Source organism: Schistocerca nitens, chromosome 6 (assembly GCF_023898315.1).
Source record: "Schistocerca nitens isolate TAMUIC-IGC-003100 chromosome 6, iqSchNite1.1, whole genome shotgun sequence".
NCBI lineage: Eukaryota > Metazoa > Arthropoda > Insecta > Orthoptera > Acrididae > Schistocerca > Schistocerca nitens.
Window position 1 is genome coordinate 738,782,434 of NC_064619.1, and position 19,569 is coordinate 738,802,002.

Here is a 19,569-nt window from a genome sequence, read left to right on the forward strand (position 1 = left end):
CTTTGACAATATGCTTTACTTTTTGCACTCACTTTCCTTAGCAGGACAATTTTCTGTTGCACATTATTTGTTGGCAAACCCTAATGGCAGTCAGACAGCAGTAGGCAGTTTTTGTTGACAACTCATACCATTGTACTAAAGCAGTCTTAATATCAATAATCCCGAATTTCTGCAACACAGTGTACCTTATGGGCTATTCCATCATTCAAAACATCTTTAGCAAGAAAATTTTCTATGTCACTATTACCGTGACAGTGGACTGTAGAAACAGTTAGCCCAATTTTCAAAATATTTCAAACACTCGTAAAAAGTACATAAATATTGGTGATGTGTAGATCTTCCTCTAATAATAGGCTCAATAAGTTGACTAGCTTATGTCATAAAACCTGATTCTCCACTGTAGTCCAGTACATTGATAGATACTTATTCATATCCAGGGTTATGAAATATAATTACAGTAGTCTTTGTGCTATTGGCGAGTTCAGTCCCTTGGAGGGGATGTTTCATAAAAACATACAGTTACTCGTAAACTGCTGTAGTTGGATATGAACATCTCTATCAAACTACATAAAATTCCACTACTCAAAGATCGCATTCAGTTCCAGGTTAATGAAGGAAACCAGTATCTATGATGTTTGTACATTCATCAGTGATAAGAAAGGGGCACAGACGAATGAATCTGCACAGACGTCTACACTCAGAAAAATATAAAATGAGTTAGTTTAGATAACAAGAACTTGAATACTTTTCTTATGAAATACACTAGTACTTTGCGAACAATAGAAAGTCAAATACATTTTTAGCTGTGGCGTATATTTTCAAGGGCTTTTTCGTATAGTAAACTATAGGTCCTAAAAATTGCGTTAACAACTTAGGCACTTCAACACATTGTGACAACTAATGTGAGATTAAAAATTTCAGTAATTAACAAAAAAATCAATAGCAAATCTAGAAAATTAAAAATCTCGGGACACTTATGGCTTATCAAATTTTGTGATTAATAAAATAGTGGATATCATATCAAATCCTCTTTGTACACTAATAAACTGGATGTATGCTAGTGGACATATTCAGAGTGTCTTAAAATAACAGTTGTCATCCCTATTCATAAAAATTGTAACAAATAATTATCGTCCAATTTCAATAGAATTCTGCATACAACAGGATATTTGCAGACATTTATCTGAAAACAATATTCTGACTCAATATGGTTTTAGGTCCAAATTATTAACAGTAAAAGCAGCTGAGGACATATTTGTTTTATACTGACCTCATCTGAATCAAAGTTATCTTCTGAAGCCATTCTAGTCGACCTAAGTAAGAATATATAGTTCAGTGAACCATACAATACTAGTGCAGAAACTTCGGTATTATGTGGTCAGAGACTTAGATCTTTCCCTCATAAGATCATATCTTAGTGACAGGAAACAAACAATAGATTTCAATAACCAAATGTCCCAATACTTAGATGTAACTTGAGGCATTCCTCAGTGCTCTGTGCATGGCCCTTTACTTTTTATAATATTTATAAATGACATTTCCAGTAACATACCCTGAAAATCTGTGCTTTATGCTGATGACACAACAACACATTCATTAACCCTGGGGAAGACATAAACAAAGTGAAACAGCCCCATCTAATACATGGTTCAAAGCCAATGAGCTATCCATCAACTACAATAAGACAGTGAACATCACTTTTAGTTTATCAAGCAGTGAAACTTAGTGCTCAACTGTTGAGCCACTTGATACATATGTTGATTCCAAATTAACTAGGGGAAAACACGCAGACTATGTACACAGAAAGCTCTTGCTTTTTATTGACTAGACTATAGATATGTGTGACAACATGTCTGTTACCTGGCTCCTACTGTGCCATCTTACACTACTTCCTGCAATATGGTATCTTTTTATAGTGTAATTCTGCAGAGGGCAAAAAAAAATTTCATCTGACAAAGAAAAGGCCATTAGATCTATTTCTGCAGCTATAAACTTAAAACCTGCTGCAGACCGATTTTTAAGGTCTTAAACGTATTGACAGTCCCATCTCTTTATATTTACTGCTGCCTACAAACTACATCTTAAGGGAAGCTGTATACCAACATAAAACTAGGCAAATAAAATAGATATATATGTCCACAGCTAGAGTAAAGAAAACACAGTGTAGTTATGAATACCGGGATTAAAATCGTTTAATACTTTAACTTTACAGGCGCATCATACCTCACTTAATGACTGAAAAATGGCTGAAAGAATATTTCAGAATTTAAAAACCGTTCTAAGGACGACCTGAGATACCAAATTATTTCTAATTGTAAACTGTTTTGTATTTACCTTAGAATGCCAATAGTTTAGTTGATACTTCTGTAGATCATTTTCTATATACTGTGAAATTAAGAAATTTTTCCTTAGTGTATATTTTATGTGCTTGCGTTATTATTATTATTAGTACATGTACTGTAACTATGTCAACAAAATGTTTTTGTACAATATATGTAAATTCCCTATGACGACATCGATTGCATAAAAATGCTCAAAGATAGATCAAAAAGCACTATGATCTTCGGGTCCAAGGCTGGTCCAACACGGCCAGTCGGCACCAAGATTTGCTGTCCCTAGATGCTAATATTGTCAACATTAAACCATAGTCTGAGATTAAACGTAATGTGTCATGTTAACTCTGGAGAACATTCCTTGTTTGTGCTTGCGACGCGGGGTGGGCCAAACGGTTATTCTGGAGTAACCGTTGTCACGGTCCCAGTTATACTTTGATAACTGTTATTTTTAATGGTTATCAATAACTGTCAAGTTATTTGTCACTACTGAATACCGAATACTCCGAAGGGGCTACAGTTAAATAACGACAGTGTTGGAATCCATCAGTTTAGTTATCAATATAACTGTGAGTAGTGCGAAATGGCAGGAATGTCATATGAATCGTGTCATAACCTTAGCTAATTAATTCCGGGTACACTTCAGTTGATGTTAGAACGATTATTAGTGTTTCATATTATATGTATGTTGGTCGCTATTAGAAATATTATCCTCGTAGCTTAAACAGAAAGTATGCAGAACTTCGCCACAGCACTGTTTAAGTAAAATGTTAACAACATATGTTTTTAAGTATCAAGTAATATGTAAACTGAATACTGTAGGTTAAATTCGAAGCTTAATTTCTTGTGCTACTCTCTTAATAGAATAAGCCTAGTAATATAACAACAAAAATATACGTAATGTGACAGATTCGTTTACGCCTGTCTTGTACAAGATAGTCTTATTGGGGAAAGTGTGAGTGCACTAATCCAAGTTTTATGTGAGATTTGGAAAACTGCTCGATTTCTCCAGCTACAACATGTGTATAACATATGAAGATATGCAGATCGAAAAGGTTGACTGTTCTACATTTCTGGGACTACAACTCGATAATAAATTCAGTTGGGAAGGGCATACCACAAATGGAGCAAAACATTTTAACGTGTAAAAGTGTGTAATGAAAATCGTTTGTGGTATATATTAAAGGACATCATGTAGGAACCTGTTCGACGAACTTCATATTCTAACCACTGCTTCCTAGTATATTTACTCCTTAATGAAATTTGTTGGAAGTATTTCCAACCAATAGCTCAATACATAATATCAGTACGAGAAATAGGAACAGCAATCTGCATAAAGACCTAAAATCACTTACCTTGGTCCAAAAAGGGATCCACTATTCAGGAACATGCATTTTCAATAATCTACCAGCAAGTCAGCAACCATTAAAAACTTGGTTTCAGATAAAGCATGGTTTACAGAATGTTTGAAAGACTTTTTGGTACAGAAGTATGCGATTCCATCCATCTGCTTTGACCTATGACGTCTTCAGTATGGCGGAAATGGCTATTCTAAGTGTTTCCTATGATAACATCTCCCTCCAAAAGTACAATCAAACTAACAGGACAACCACAGGTAGTTGGGTTTTTAGGGTGAGGACGAGATGAATATAATAGTAAAAATAAAAAACACACCAGGATCCCAAAACACAAAATGACGAAAAAAAGAAAGAAATTACAACAGTCCCCTATGCCAACAAAATCTGCAGGAATCGGACACTTCCCTTGAACTATATAGGTCAACCACCAAAATACCAACACCTACAGCTACAAAATGGGAATCGGTCATTTCCGGTGACCTATGTAGGTCCACCACAGCTGTTGATGCCAAAAAAACCAACACCTACAACTACGAAAAATAAAACCACAACCTCAAAAATCCACAAATCAAACATCCCTACAGAAGTAAAAAAAATTCAATACTCCATAAATACACAAAACATCACAACTAGAAAAAAAGGTAAAAAACTTGATAATTCACTCAAAAAAACTTCAAAATCTTACGTTTGAAATTGCAATCACTGCCGCCAACGACTTCACACATCCAACACCAAGGCTCAAATAAACCCAATACAACACACACACACACACATGTGGAATGTGACACTTCCATTGATCCCTCCTCCTACTTAAGTAAAAATTCTGCTAATTCCAGTTTTGACACCACTTCATCACAACAGTCAAGATCAGGTATTCTGTGTATGATAAATTTATTAAAAGTGCATAACTATGTTTTATTCTGACACTGTATCAGTTCTGTAAATATTAGCAGTTACTGTAATATTTGACAATCTCCTAAGAAATGATGAGGATAATAATTATTATATTCAAATGGTTTAAGTTTCACTTTTTTGCCTTTTGGCATGTTATTTGTCATTCGCAATGGCCAGCGGCTTTTTCTGAAGCAGTACGAAAGTATTTGTTATTTTGTTCCCTCCAGTAACTATCCCCTAAGGAAATATCACCGAGTCAGGAACACAGACACACAGATATTCCGTTACCAGCATCCAGGTTACCTGTAGTGGTAGCCCGATAACTGCCAGCGAACGAGAACTGTGAGCCAATAACGATAACTGCCAGAGTAAAATACCGATCTCTGACAGTTATTTCCATAATCGCTCGAATTCCTTATGGTAACTCTCCTTGTACTACCCGTCCAAGCTAAACTGACATATAAGGCGGTGGCTCAAGGGAACGACTGCACTTCTTAATGATTGTACCGTGGCTCCTATCAGCTGCCACTGTGACATTAACTTCATTTAATTGTTTGTGCTTAACGAAGGCGCAAGTTCTTATCAACAGATGGCGCGCAGTCTCACAGTTATTCCCATGACCTATAGAACGCCTTCCAAATAGTCAATCCCTCTCCTTCATAGCCAGATCTCCGATGAGTTGATGCGAAAGCGTAGTGCCATATTCGGTCAACGGATAGCACGAGGCAATGTTGGCAGTTATTGAAATAACTGCTAGTATTAGATGAGCAATTATCACAGTAACCGTTACTTCTCAGTAAGGTCATTTCTATCAGTTCCGTTATTTTCTGACGCCTCCAAACAGCGACAGACATCAAATATTAACCGTATTTATTGCGTTTTCACCATTTGTTTATTAGTAATAGCAATGGAGAATTACTGTAGTTGCTGCATGTACAAAGCGAAATACGAAAAAAGAGAAAATGTTGGTGTTGTGTGAATACTTTGACGTACTGAAGCGTACTGTACTGTTTTGTTTGCATTTTGAATTAGTGTTCATCTATTATTATTTATGCAAAATGTATAGCATTGTTGAGCTAAGTCATTGGTCATCTCCAGCAATCATTTCATCGTACGAGGGCTATTCCGAAAGTAAGGTCCGATCGGTCACGAAATGGAAACGACTATGAAAATCCGATAAAGCTTTGCACAGATGTGTTGGGTAGTGTCTCTAGTATAACCCCAGTTAGCATCACGTCGCTCTTCTCATTTCTGAGCTCGCAGTGAGTGCGTAAAGATGTCTAGAAAATAGTGTCTGCCGCCAAGTATGGGGGCCTGGTGAGAAATTTCCCCTGAAGCTATGCAGCTAACATTACATAACTGTCGTGCTGTTTCGTCTTCAAGACAATCCTCAGCCGCATTCTGCAGGGGCAATGAAGATGCTCCTGCATCGTTTTCAAATGGAAATGTGAGATTACCCACAATACAGCCCGTAATTGTCTCCCTCTGAGTTTCAGCTCAGGTCACATGAACCGCTGGTTATGAAGACAACATTTTGGCACAAGACAACGAGCCGTAGGCCAGTGTAGAGAATTGGCGGAGAGCACTGGCGGCTGCCTTCTATAGCGAGGGTATGGGAAAGTTGGTACAACGCTACGATACACGTCTAAGTCGGGTCGGCGACTATGGAGATAAGTAGCTGCAAGGTGTATCTAAGTGTTGCAAATAAAACATTTTTGATTTTTACCGTGGTTTCCATTTCGCGACCTATCGGACCTTACTTTCGGAATAGCCCTCGTAATTATACACAAAAAAAGGCTAGAAACCCACAGCTCGTAAAATAGCCATTTCCTTTGACAGTGGTGAATCTTCAAAAAAGACTGGTAGAGCCATTTTATTTGACGGTGGTCAATCTTCAAAAAAGAGTGGTAGAATTTAGACCTTTTTCTTTTCATACACTTCTGATAGCCTACACCTGCGTAATTTATGGTCAGTTTGGTTTGTTTCAAGCTCAAATATACTTTGCATAAGGTACTATGTAACATGAACAGTTTCGTGTTTTATTCAAAATCAAATGCACCCTTGATTGGACAGCATGTTTCATAGCATGGAGAACAAACAACTGAATAAATGTGTGTGTGTGTGTGTGTGTGTGTGGTAGAGAATTCAAAGTAAACAGGAAGTTAAATATATACTAATAGCAATGTCAAATTATGGTCTGTGAATTATATAAAAGATTGAATATATGACACATTGTATTGAGAGGAATTTCAGCATTTATCTTAAATACATAATCTGCACAAGTCTGGTACAGAACACTTCTTTATTTATTTTTATCACAACCATGACATCTTCACATCTCGATTGTATATTCTGCTTTGCAAGTTAGTCAATAAAAAAACTACAGACTGAATGTAAACCATAACGATGTGGAACAAAAATCACACACACACACACACACACACACACACACACACACACACGTCTCTCCCTCTCTCTCTCTCTCTCTCTCTCTCTCTCTCTCTCTGCAATCAGAGTAAAAATTTAGCTGCCTTTTGAATTACCTTCAATTACCTTCAAGTTTGATTAACAGGCGTAAAACATTAGTACGTAATATGCCATCAAACTCCTTCAAGTGTTTCATTGTCCACATCCCTTCATGCTATTGCATGGCCTATGCCTCAACAGAGGACAATGAGGATTTAAAATAAATGTTATGGAGGCACTGTAGTCTAAATTCATGTAATCATCAATGTGTTAAGAGGGCACCAAGGGGAGAGTGAATTTGTCATATATATTTTTCATATTTGGGATACATTTGGCTCTGTAGTACATTTAACCTGCAATCGGATATTATTCAGTTTCAGTTAGTCTGTAATGTAGTGACAGCATGTGCAGTAAATGCTGAAATAAATGTGCCAGAGTGTTATCAATATGCAAAATTGTGATCTAGCCTACAGGAAAGATGGCACAATCGCTAATGTGTGGAAAATTCAGTATTTTCTGGGTCATTTTCAGAGGCACTGGCATACTATTAAGCTGTTTTGCAATGCTATCACAGCAAAAATTTATCACAACAGACTTAGCAATATGATAAAGTTAGTATAAAACACAAAGATGATGGTTGCTGTCCCAGAGATTGAAAAATGTGTGCAGCTAGGCTGTGATATTTGTTGCAAAGAAGCAAAAATGCCTCTTAATTTTTAGCTATATTTATCCTAGGTATCAAATGAAAATTGTTACGATGTCTATACTAAATCCATGGCACCCATGAAGAGGATCTGTTTGTACTGGCGACGTAATGCCATTCTGCATATACAAGACACTTTATGGACAAACCTGTGGCATCCCAAGATAATGTAAGCATGCTGGCTGTGTATGTTGATGACACAAAATCTATTTCGCACATCCGAGTGCTTACTCCAGAGATACTTCTCTTCTATGTCAACATGCAAAAATCTTGTTTAAGCATCATATATGCCAGATGGCATGTGGACAGGAGATCACCGCAGACTTATGGGTACACCATAGGGCTGTGTGGTATACACGTAACACCACACACTGCACTGAAGACTGCAGTAATTGCTGTCGACTTTTGTTAGCGTTTGATGTTGGGTGGTTAGGATATTCCAAACTGAATTCAGTAGCTGACAGTTTTCATATCACAACTTGTGTGTTATAAAAGTACACCATTTGAAGGCAATGGCACTTTGAAGATTTATTAAAGCACATTGTTCTTTGTACAATTTGTTATAACTGAGCACCACATAATGACCTACCGGTAGCAATAGTGAAAACCTTCATGAGATATAAAGACCAATTCACACCGGCTGCCATGTCAAAACATTTTGCAATGTATTTCAAATGGTGGCAGTCACACCAGCCATCTTGTCACATAACGGCACCATCAAGGTTTCTTGGGAAGGAAGTTTTGATGACTGACATCATCTGTGTGTTGTTGATCATGCGACCCCCAACCTCATTTCCTCCAGATACATGGCCATGGACAGATCGCTATATTTTGATTTATTGTGGGTTTTGTGGTTGATGTCAGTTGTTTGTTATTAATTGTTCCATTTCATAATTTCCTATGTTAAAATTTATAATGTTATAATAAATGACAAGAGATGAATTGTAGCAGTGAGACAGGAATCTGAATTGTATGACAGGAGGGTACTTAAATTATTTGCCCTCTATTACATTTATAAACTGAACTTTTATATACACTGTAACCTCCCCACTATATTTGTTTCAGTCTGAAATTAGCCTAACTTTACCTCCCATTCTATAAAAATCTACATATTACAAAAACTGTGTGTTCACAAATTGTTATCCAACTTACACTCACGTGCTAACCTTTGATTAAACAGAACCTAATATCAATTCAACTGGAACTGATCTAAATGCAGCTTGTCGTCGTATTAAATATGGAATGGAAGTAAAATAGTTAGCTGGCCCTAATCAGAACTTCCAATTACCTCACATCTTGCTAACACTGTTGCAGATTTCTCAAAACCACTACAGCAAGCAGGCAGTGCCGAAACTAGATTTTTGTTTTCAAGTGCATATTCAAACTGCTGCTGGTAATGAGTTATGACAAAAAGTGTGGTGGGGAGATTAACTATTCTTATGAAATGTGCCAAGACAATGACTTTAGAATGAAAGATATACTCAAAAAGACAGAGTAATACTTTGCTTGATCTTCACATGTAACAAAGGTCTGAACATGCTTAACGAAATGAACAATGATTTAAAAAGGGTACAAAGTTAACAGAGAATTTCTATAAAAACCAAACAGCTCAGTCAATTAATATGTTAATCCACGACTCAGGGAAGTGGGGTGGTGTTTCTCTCAGGTCTGAGCAAGTTAACTAGCTGAAAACAATAATTCCGACAAAGTAGGTGTGCAGTGCTGGAGACAACATCAAACTTCTTCTCTTCAGAAACAATAACATTATTAAAAATTTACATTCCTTTCACATCATATTCATCCTTGCTGTCCTTTCTTCATATAATATATACAATCACAACTCCACAGCATTACTAAACATGTCCAACAGCTACCACACTTCAACTAAGAATGTATCAGACTGCACATTGTCAACAAAGTTTGTTTAATAGAAATGTAACTTCCTCCCTGCACATTGATGACATACAAAAATCAAAATGACATGACCACTTTACAATACTGGTACCGCATTTAATATTTTACAACGAACTGGTTTGCAATATGCCTGCAACATGAAGTGAAAAAAGTACTATGGGTAGAATCTGATTGATTAGTAAGTGGATTTTGTGTGGTGTTAGGCATTTGCAATGTTTCATAAAGAAAGGAATTGAAACGTTCAGATATTGCAACAGGGGAAAAATGCTTTGTTGTGAAGGATACCTCAAGTAATGTATTGGAGTTGCTTATTTAAATACATGTTTATGGCAGGCTTATGTACTGTTAAGTAGCTTTCTGGATTGTGTGTGAAGCAGTTTTTCATCAGTGGGCAATATTTATGTGGTTTCACTAACTAACCCCATACAAATAAGGCACTGGAACTATTAAAAGCCAAATACAAGATATAAAGAAAACCTACAAATCTTGAAGGGGAATATACTGAGGGAGATATGACTACTGCACAGACATTTGCACTGAACTGGCAATTAAACTTAACCTCAAACAAACCAATTTTGCAAGGGATTTGATGGCAGCTCGTAACACTGTGTTTTTTTAGTAGTTCTCGATGTAATTTGCTGTCACAAATGAAAGAAAACTGGTGCTTCTACTTTCTAAAATTCTTACAAAATGCAGATTCATCTTCCTCAAGCTTCTTGTATAATTGAGAAATTCTCCTTCTGTACCATATAAGTAATTACATTTTTCCGACCCACACTATTTTTTGTGTTTTTGCACTTGTGTCTTTTTTTCCTGTAATATAAAAGCTGTCCCTGCAAAATAGAGACCATTTCAGTCCAACAAATATAATTTTCATACAAATGTGGACTCTAGCATCTGCATGTATAAGCTACTGTATTTTGTGGGTGTACTTCATATTCAGTGATGAAGCACAATTCCACTTAAATGGTTTTGTGAATAAGCAGAACTGCCACATCTGGGCATCAGAAAATCCTTGCACGATCCAAGAAAAGGGAAATGCATCCACAACGAATGACAGTTTCGTGTGGCCGTTGGTCAGGTGTCGTCATTGGCTGTTATTTTTTTTATTTTTAAGATGAGGCAGGACAAGCTTTTACACAGTGGAGACCCATACCAAACGATGGTTAGGGAGTTATGGGGCTTCATTTGGATGGAATGGACATTGAAGAGTTATGGTTTCAGTAGGATGGTGCCACCTGCCATACTTCTCGCAAACCAGTCCAGTTACTCCATGAACAATTCCCAGATCGCCTCATTTCGTACAAAGCTAATCATCACTAGCCACCAAGATCACGTGACTTAACTGTATATCACTTTTTTCTTTGGGGTCATCTTACCGTAAGTCACTGATGTATGCCAATAAATCACAAAACATCAATGACTTCAAGGAGGAAATTCGACAAGTTGTCAGCGAAATGGATGTAGAGACTTGTCGTACATTCATAGTGAATTCATGGACAGACTTCTTGCATGGCAGCATAGTGGAGTAGTTCATATGCCTCACATTTTTAATACTTGAAATGGGTAGGTTAAATGAATATCCATACGTATTTTGGTTTGTGTTTTTTTTATAAAAATAAAATTTTTATTATGATACATCAAAATCGGTGAGCTTTTGAACCCCACTGTGCAAAAACACATGCATATTTTAATGCAATGTTGTGTGAAAATTTCAAATCAACTGACTGTCTACTTTCCGAGTTTAGTGAGTGCAAACATCTGCAGGTCGAATTTATATATGACAATTTATCTAATAATGAATTCAGTATAGAAGTTGATGTCCGTGACAGTGATGTATCAGATATTTGGGTCGAAGATTGAAATGAAATTGTTGCAATAGTTGAAAGTCCTTAAGCTCTTTCAGACGCAGCTGTCAGGATGGAGCAGGAGGAGGAGGCTGAAATTTCGGCAGTTAGGAAGGAATTAGAGACAGAATATAAAAATCCAAAGGTACTTATCACTAAAAGAAGTAATAATATTCATCAGGTACCTATGTATAAGTGTAATTACATAATATTTGATGTTGATTTCTTTAAATTACTGGTTAAGTTATAAAATCTCAGCCAAAATCGGATGAAAGCTACAGCTGCAGATAGTGTTCATCAGTCTCTTGTTCACCCCCAGGACGAAATCAGTGTGCACTGTCTGTCTTGGGTAAACTCTTTGTGGAAATGTGGGAAAGTTTTCAGATGTAAGAAACCATAACAGGAATGAAGAGGCATCATCTACACAAGTGCAGCAGCACAGAAAGTGAATCACAGATTTAAGTGCACTGACTATAAATTTAGAAAAGCTAATTTTGTTGTCCAAGACACAGAACAGAAAGGATCACTTCCACTTCTAGTAGTAGAGAAAATGACGCCTTTGCAGTATGATAAAGCATTTCTAAATGACAATGTATTTCTAAATGATTAATGGAAAATCTCGTATAAAGATGTGAAACAAATACTAACAAAGAGATAGAAGGGCTGGCTAGTACTTACCTCAGCTCAGTGCAGCCGAAAGATACACAAAACAGAACAGAAAATTTACGCATCCTAGCATTCGGAACTTATTCCGTCGTCAGGGAGGAGAGAGGGGAAAAAGGGGAAGAAGGGAAAGTGGATTCAGTTACTCACAACCCAGGTTATGAAGCAACAGGGGAAAGGCCTGGAAACTGAATCCACTTTCCCTTCTTCCCCTTTTTTCCCCTCTCTCCTCCCTGACGAAGGAACAAAGTTCCGAAAGATAGGATACGTAAATTTTCTGTTCTGTTTTGTGTATCTATCGGCTGTACTGAGCTGAGGTAAGTACTGGCCAAACCTTTATAAAGGCTCCTTTGAAAAAAAAATTAATTTTGTTTACTACTACTACTACTAGGCTAATTACTGTTTAAATCTACAGGACGTTTATACTGAAATGTTTCCCACACCACCTTGTATTGTCTTTCTATGTGTGTGAGTAACTGTATGTTCACTGTTGTGGGTACATACATACAGCATACACAGGATGATAACTGATAGCGATTACATGCTTCCTCTATTGTAGAAATCTGCTCCAGTGCTGCAGATACCGTGTTGAGCTGAAAGTGCTAACCAACGTACGGAGAAATATTCTTTGGGGCTCTGTTGCATAGCAATTAGATTGCTTTCCGTTCTGAGAAATGTCCAGGTACAATTGTGGATTTGAATGATCCATGAAGCGACTTCTTTTCTGAGGAAAGCATCGAACTATTTCACTAGAACTGAACGCTCACGTCGGAACTGTTCTAAAGCTGGTATTTATTTTTAAACCACAATAGAAGTAAATGCTGGTTGTAGAATAACACGTACCTTCTTGAAATGAACAATATTTTATTGTTCTATTAACTGATTTCCTTCCATATACACATATATATTACAATGTGAATCAAAATATCGGAATGGCGTCGATTTTTACATCACAAGAAGAATGGCTCTCCTCTTGTAAAATTACTCTTAACAAGAACAAAAGCTCTATATCCTAAGAATAATTAAGTGAGCGCTGACCGCCACAGAGTAATAAACAATTTCTTTGTCTCTCTCTCTCTCTCGCTCTCGCTCTCTCTCTCTCTCTCGCGCGCGCGCTGTCACTGCAAGTTACGCTGCATGATACATTATATATGCCCCTCCTGTGGACGAACGTTTTTGGGCAAAAACAAACACGAGCGTTCACACAACACTACATCGGTGATTGTTTACGATGCTGTATTAATGTCCACTAGAGTATTAATGTCCACTATATTTCTTATGATATTTTGATATTAGTGAATGACTATCAAAATGGAAATTCTAGATTTGGGTGCATATACTGCTGACAAAGCCTGTGCTGCTTGAAAATTCCTGATGCAGCTTACATGCATAACTTACTTGCTTGCTTATATTCATTTGTTGAGGATGGCATGAGATGTGATCAGAAACCTTTTTCATCATCACTCAAAGCTTCTGACCCATGCCTTGGGATGTCTGAAACGGGTAATCTAGCCATTCGGCCAAGCCCCACAAAGGAAAACCAAGGAAAACCTCGGGGTAGATTTACCATCCTCGTATTTCTCATTTGCAAAGAAAATTAATTGAATTACAATGGAAAAAATATTTACAACATGGATATATTTTTTGAATGAATTTAAACACTGTTCACAAAAGAAACACAACAATGCTAATCTTCTGTGTCTTGAGGTGAACCATCGACACGTTGGTTATGTCCATCTATGATTCCCTACTATCTGTCATCTCCGGGTAACTGATTGAATTCTATTCCCATTTCACTGTATCCTCATGGGTATTATGGTCTTCCGCATATGGTTAACATGCAAATAAGAGTCAGTGTAAGTTCCGTGGAAAAGGTGTTTGATCTATGCTGAGCTGTAATAGAATCTAATCTAACGTTCTTTCTAATTCTCTGTCCTGAATTCTAAATATTCGTAAGTCATAAGGTGTTCTTCATTTCTATCAACACTAATCCAACTGGTGATGCCTTCTCAACTTATGCTTATCATCTTTCAGGTGGACTTTAACACTTGTTGATGTGCTTGTAACTGATCGGCATTCGCTCAGTTGGTAACTTCACGGGCAACAATTGACATAACATAATTTACATACACAGGTATGTTACAACAATAGTACAATTATAAAGACAATTCCCATCACAAAAGATTGAAACAAAGTAATAGGCATTTTTAAAAAAAACTGAGAATGGGTTACATCTTCCAAACAGCATGACTTCAGCTCAGCGAGTAAAAAAAGAATACAAACATACACTGACATTGTCAAATTGACATAAGAGAAAAATATCTTGTCATAGACCAGATTCATTTGAGTCACTAACCCATGGTCATTATGCATTGTGAAACCTGATTGAAGTTACTATCAACTAAATTAAAAATTTTAAAAGAAATCATTCGTACTATAGCTAAATTCTCTGCATACTGAAAAGAAAACTTATCTTTACAGTGGAAAACAAATACATAATGTCTGCATATCTCTCGTACATTATGACTGAAAATAAAAACTAACTACTAAATTGCAAAAAGAAAGAAACTATCCGAAGTATGATTCATAGGTTTAATGAAAATTGTCTAATCAATATTATTTGATAAGAACAGTATCTTAAATCTTCAGAATCTTCAGTTATCATGAAATTCCTTTAACAAGTGATGAGGATACATTCCTTTCACCTTTCCATTCTTCATATCCTTCAAAACATAAGTTCCTGGATGGGGTATTTTGGTAATCACAAATGGTCCTTGATACAATAATTGCCATTTTGTGTTCTTCCGCTGTATAAGTGAAGCCTGAGGATGAGTTTTTACTAAAACTTGGCCTTTCACTTTATATGTTTTTATTTTTCCAAGTCGGTTGTCAAAATATACTTTCCTTTTCCTTGCCTTGTCCATTATATTGAGTAAGGATTGTTGTACTTTATTTTTAGGTATATTTTGTTAATAGCTACTTTAGGAATTGGTCGAATCCAGTCATTCTGTTCCTGTTTTCCAAACATCAGTTCGTATGGGGTGTATTCTGTCATAGTATGTGGCATATTGTTTACAATTTCCTGAAAATCGTCAAGATAATCGATCCATTTGGGTTGCTGGTTGTGGCAATATGTTCTCATGAACTGGTTTAATTCACGAAAAATTCGTTCCACGGGATTCGCCGAAGGGTGGTACACTGATGTTAGAATTTGTTTTATACCACAACTTGTTAATGTTTGCCTCCAACGAAATCCAGTGAACATTGACCCATTGTCAGAAAGAATAGCCTCTGGTTTGCCTACCTTGACTATATAATCCTTGACCAGCTTCTTGGCTATGGATGCACTAGTAGCTGATTTTAACGGATAAAGTTTGACATACTTAGTGAATATATCAAGAAAAGCTACAATATATTTGCATCCTCCCCTTGATGATGGTAGAGGACCACAGACGTCGACTGAAATGATTAACAGCAGTTTAGTGGGTATAATAGGATATAGGAAATCTTTCACACAAAAATTTCCTGGTTTGGCTAGCTGACAATTTCTACAATTCCTTAACTGTCTGTGTACTTTCCTGCGAATATTTGGGAAGTAGCAATATGCTTGAATCTTCCGAGCACACTTTAATACTCCAAAATGTCCCCAAGTGATGTGTGTGTACAAAATTAAGTCATTCTCATTCTTCTCGGGAATACACACCTTTCAACTATCTGAATCAAGATGCCCTTTGAAAAATAAGACGTCGTCCTCAACTTTGTACAGTCTCTTCAGATCATCGTTTCCAGGCTTTGCTAAAGTTTCCTTTATTGAATGCCAATGAGGATCTTCATTCTGTAGTTTTCCTATGTTCTTACACATGTCAAGAAAATGTTTCCTATATATTCTGTCAGTCATTATAAGAACTTTAAATTCAGACAGATTGTCCGTGATGTTAATAGTTGACAAATCTCCGTCTGGCATTCTAGACAGTGCATCGGTGATGAAATTATACTGTCCGCTTATGTATTTAATTTCAATCTGAAACTCTTGGAGTGAGAGCGTCCATCTTGCTAGTCTTGGATGTAATAATTTACATGTTTGCAAAAAACTTAACGCTTTGTAGTCGCAGTATACTGTTGTCTTCGCTCCGTATAAGTAATAGTAAAATTTCTTAAATGACCAGACTATGGCCAATGCTTCCTTTTCGGTAGTCGTATATGTTCTTTGACAAGCAGTTAAGAATCGGCTAGCAAAAGCTATTGGACAGAAAGTTGATTTTCTATCTATCATCTTTACTTGGAAGAGGCATGAACCTATTCCAATTTCCGGAGCATTTGCCATTAAACCGAATTCTTGGCTCATATCTGGATGATATAATATTTGTGAATTGACTAAAGCATGTTTTATCGCTTCAAATGCATTCTGGCATTGTTGCATCCACACCCACAGAGTATTTTTGCGCAACAAGCTGTACACTTCGAAGTGCAGGTCCCAATGCATAATCTAGAGCCTTTATAAAAACTCCTGAGCTCACGTTTAGCCCAAAAGATAAATCCTGAAATTGATAGCTTCTACCTGCATGTACAAACGCGGTGTACTTTTTTGATGGTTCGTCTAGTGCCACCTGCCAAAATGAACTTTTCAGATCAATATTTGTTAAGTATTTTATCCCCTTGAACTTTTGAATTAACTCATCGATATTTTCCGGGTGAGTTCGCACGGGGACGATAATCTTATTTATCTGCCGTGCGTCTAGCACGATACGAACTTTTCCTCCTTTTTTCGGGACAACATGAAGCAGACTACAGTATGGAATCGTCGAAGGTTCGATCAGATCCCATTCAAGCCTCTGTTGGATTTCCACATCAACTGCCTTTCGTTGGTGCCACAGTACTGGATAAAAAATACGACAGAAAACTGGGTGTGGAATCACATCTAAATGGCATATGTATTCCTTGATTACACCAGGTTTTTCTTGAAAGACTTCATGATATTCCTGTAGAAGATCATATAATTGCTTTCTTTGATGTTATTGCCAATATTCAGGTTCTTGCACCATTTCGTATACCATATCTTCAGGTTTTAAGACTGGTTGCAAGTAATTAATTTGGTGATACTATGCAGGTTGGCTATGTATCAACTTTATTTGCAGCTTTCGTCCCTGAGAATACTTTCCATGGGTACTATATTCTCTGAGAAGATTCACTTGATGTTTCTGATCCATTATTGTAAAACTGGCACGGCCTAGAGAAAAATCGATATGCCAATTTCTCTCTCTAAATTCATCTATACCCAGGATACAGTCCTCAACAAATTTTTCTATTACAAGGAACATGCAAATTATAGCTACATTTCCTATGTATAACTGGAGTTGAGTCTGCACTTTAACCTGTGAAGACTTATGACCAGTAGGGCCTATAATTCTACAACACTGAACAGGAAAAATTGGTGGATTTGCTTTTTGAAGTATTCTTTGAAATAACTTCTCAGAAACGACATTTACTGCTGCTCCTGTATCTAAAGTAACTTGCACAGTAATGCCTTCAATTGCTGCCTGAATTTTCGAAACAAGTTCAGTGATATGTTCCTCTTGACAAGGCATCATATCCTGCTGAAGTTCTTCTATTAATAATCTGCCATCATTGTACCGAAAAAAATTGACGCTTGAATTTTCGCCCCTCAAAACTTCTTCGACTGCACCGTCAGGGCTTCTGACAGTCGAGTTTAGTTTGACGATTGTCTATTATTAGTAGATGTCTCCTCCGTTACGTCAGTTATTATTGGTGGTTGATTTCTCCATTCATTTGCATTAGCATTTGGTACCCAACCTGTGGTTGGTTGTGATATTCTTGGGTTGGTTGCTGATATCGGCGTTTTTGCTGATAATTCCCTTCTTGATAGTATCCTTTCCTCTTCTTATTATTCTTCCCCCATTTCCGTTTATATGTTTGTTCACATTGTTGGTCATGATTACACTGGTCGGGATTTTCGTTACCAAATTTCACGTTTTTTTGGAAATAATTCACCTGTGGGTTTGGTGAATTGTGTGCAAAAGGTTTGTTTCCATACTGTTTGTTGTTACTATTGTATTTGTTAGGTTGGTTATAGCGCACACGTGATTCTTCGAACAGAATGTCTATTGAATCCAATGTGGCTAGAAAATCTTCCACATGTTGTTCAGGCACATGTCGAAGTTAACCCTTCACTTCCAGTGCAAGTTTGCCCTTTAATATTCGAATGATATCCTGCGTCGAGATTGGTTCATTCTAGTATTTGCTTTTATTTATATACTTCTCGAAATACTTTCTTAAAGATCCATTTTTGAAAGAAAAAGGTTGTGGGTCAAAAACTTCCTTACGTAGTCTTTCTTGTAGTCCCTTATTCCAGTATTTGTGCAAGAAAGCGCGTTCAAATTGGTTATAATCTTGACAACAATCGGATGCTTCTGACGCCCACATCGATCCATCTCCATGTATGAATCCTGCAACGTACATAATTTTTTGTTGCTCAGTCCACATTCGCGGCAATATCCCTTTAAATTGCTTGATAAATACCACGGGATTGATCGACTTCCTTTCGGGGATAAATATCTGGAATTGACGATATTTAATCATTTTTTCTTCATTCATAGTCACAGGTGTATTCTGGTGGCTAATTAGTGGTGAATGATAATCTTAATGATTTGTTTCTTGTCGATTACGTGAATATGCGCAAATACATGGATATTGTTGCATGGATTCGGTTTCACTGGTTTCATCAGGAATAATGTCTGATTTTGATAAAGTGCAAGCAGTATGCGCCCCTCTAGTATTAACTAGACCCTGCTGGCGTTCTTTTAATGTATTTTCTATCTTTGCTTTCCAAGCAGGAAATTCATCTCCTATATTCTCCTGAATCTCTTTAACTTCTGCTTTATGTTGTTCTTGTGCAGTTTCGTTGTTAACTTGCACGTTAGAAACCGTTTCTTTCAAGGTTTGGTCTACATAATTTCGCACTGTCTCGGTTTGCTCTTTCGCCCAAACTTCACTGTCCTTAGAGAATGCGATCTTATGTTCAATGAAAAGTTTCTCTATGCGTTTCTCGCCTTCGAGACTGACAGTATCTATCCTCCGAGTAAGCTCAATGACAGCTTGCTCGTTATCGTGCTTAATTGTATTGACGTCCTGCGCAATAGTGTTCTGTACATGAATAACTTCTTGCACTTGATGGTTTAGTGTGTCTTGACGACATAAGATGTCTTTGTATTTGGTTGTTAATCCCTGATACCGTTGTTCTTGTGTAATTATGAGTTGTGCCTGACTGGCAATCAAGTGACTGTGCATTGTTTCCAAACTTTGGAATTTTTCAGTAATCTTATCATTTATTTCTTTTAGTTTATTAGATTGCTCCTGAGCCAAATTAAATTGCG

At 36.9% G+C, this 19,569-nt stretch overlaps 1 protein-coding gene across 1 annotated transcript in view; it reads left to right on the forward strand.

Moving 5' to 3' along the window:
• Positions 1-19,569, forward strand: part of LOC126262787 (trehalase-like) — a 361,100-nt gene that overhangs the window by 330,855 nt on the left and 10,676 nt on the right. The window contains exon 10 of the mRNA XM_049959608.1: positions 14,213-14,312. Coding sequence (XP_049815565.1) covers positions 14,213-14,270 — 58 coding nt within the window. The 3' untranslated portion in view covers positions 14,271-14,312. The remainder of the gene's footprint in view (positions 1-14,212; positions 14,313-19,569) is intronic.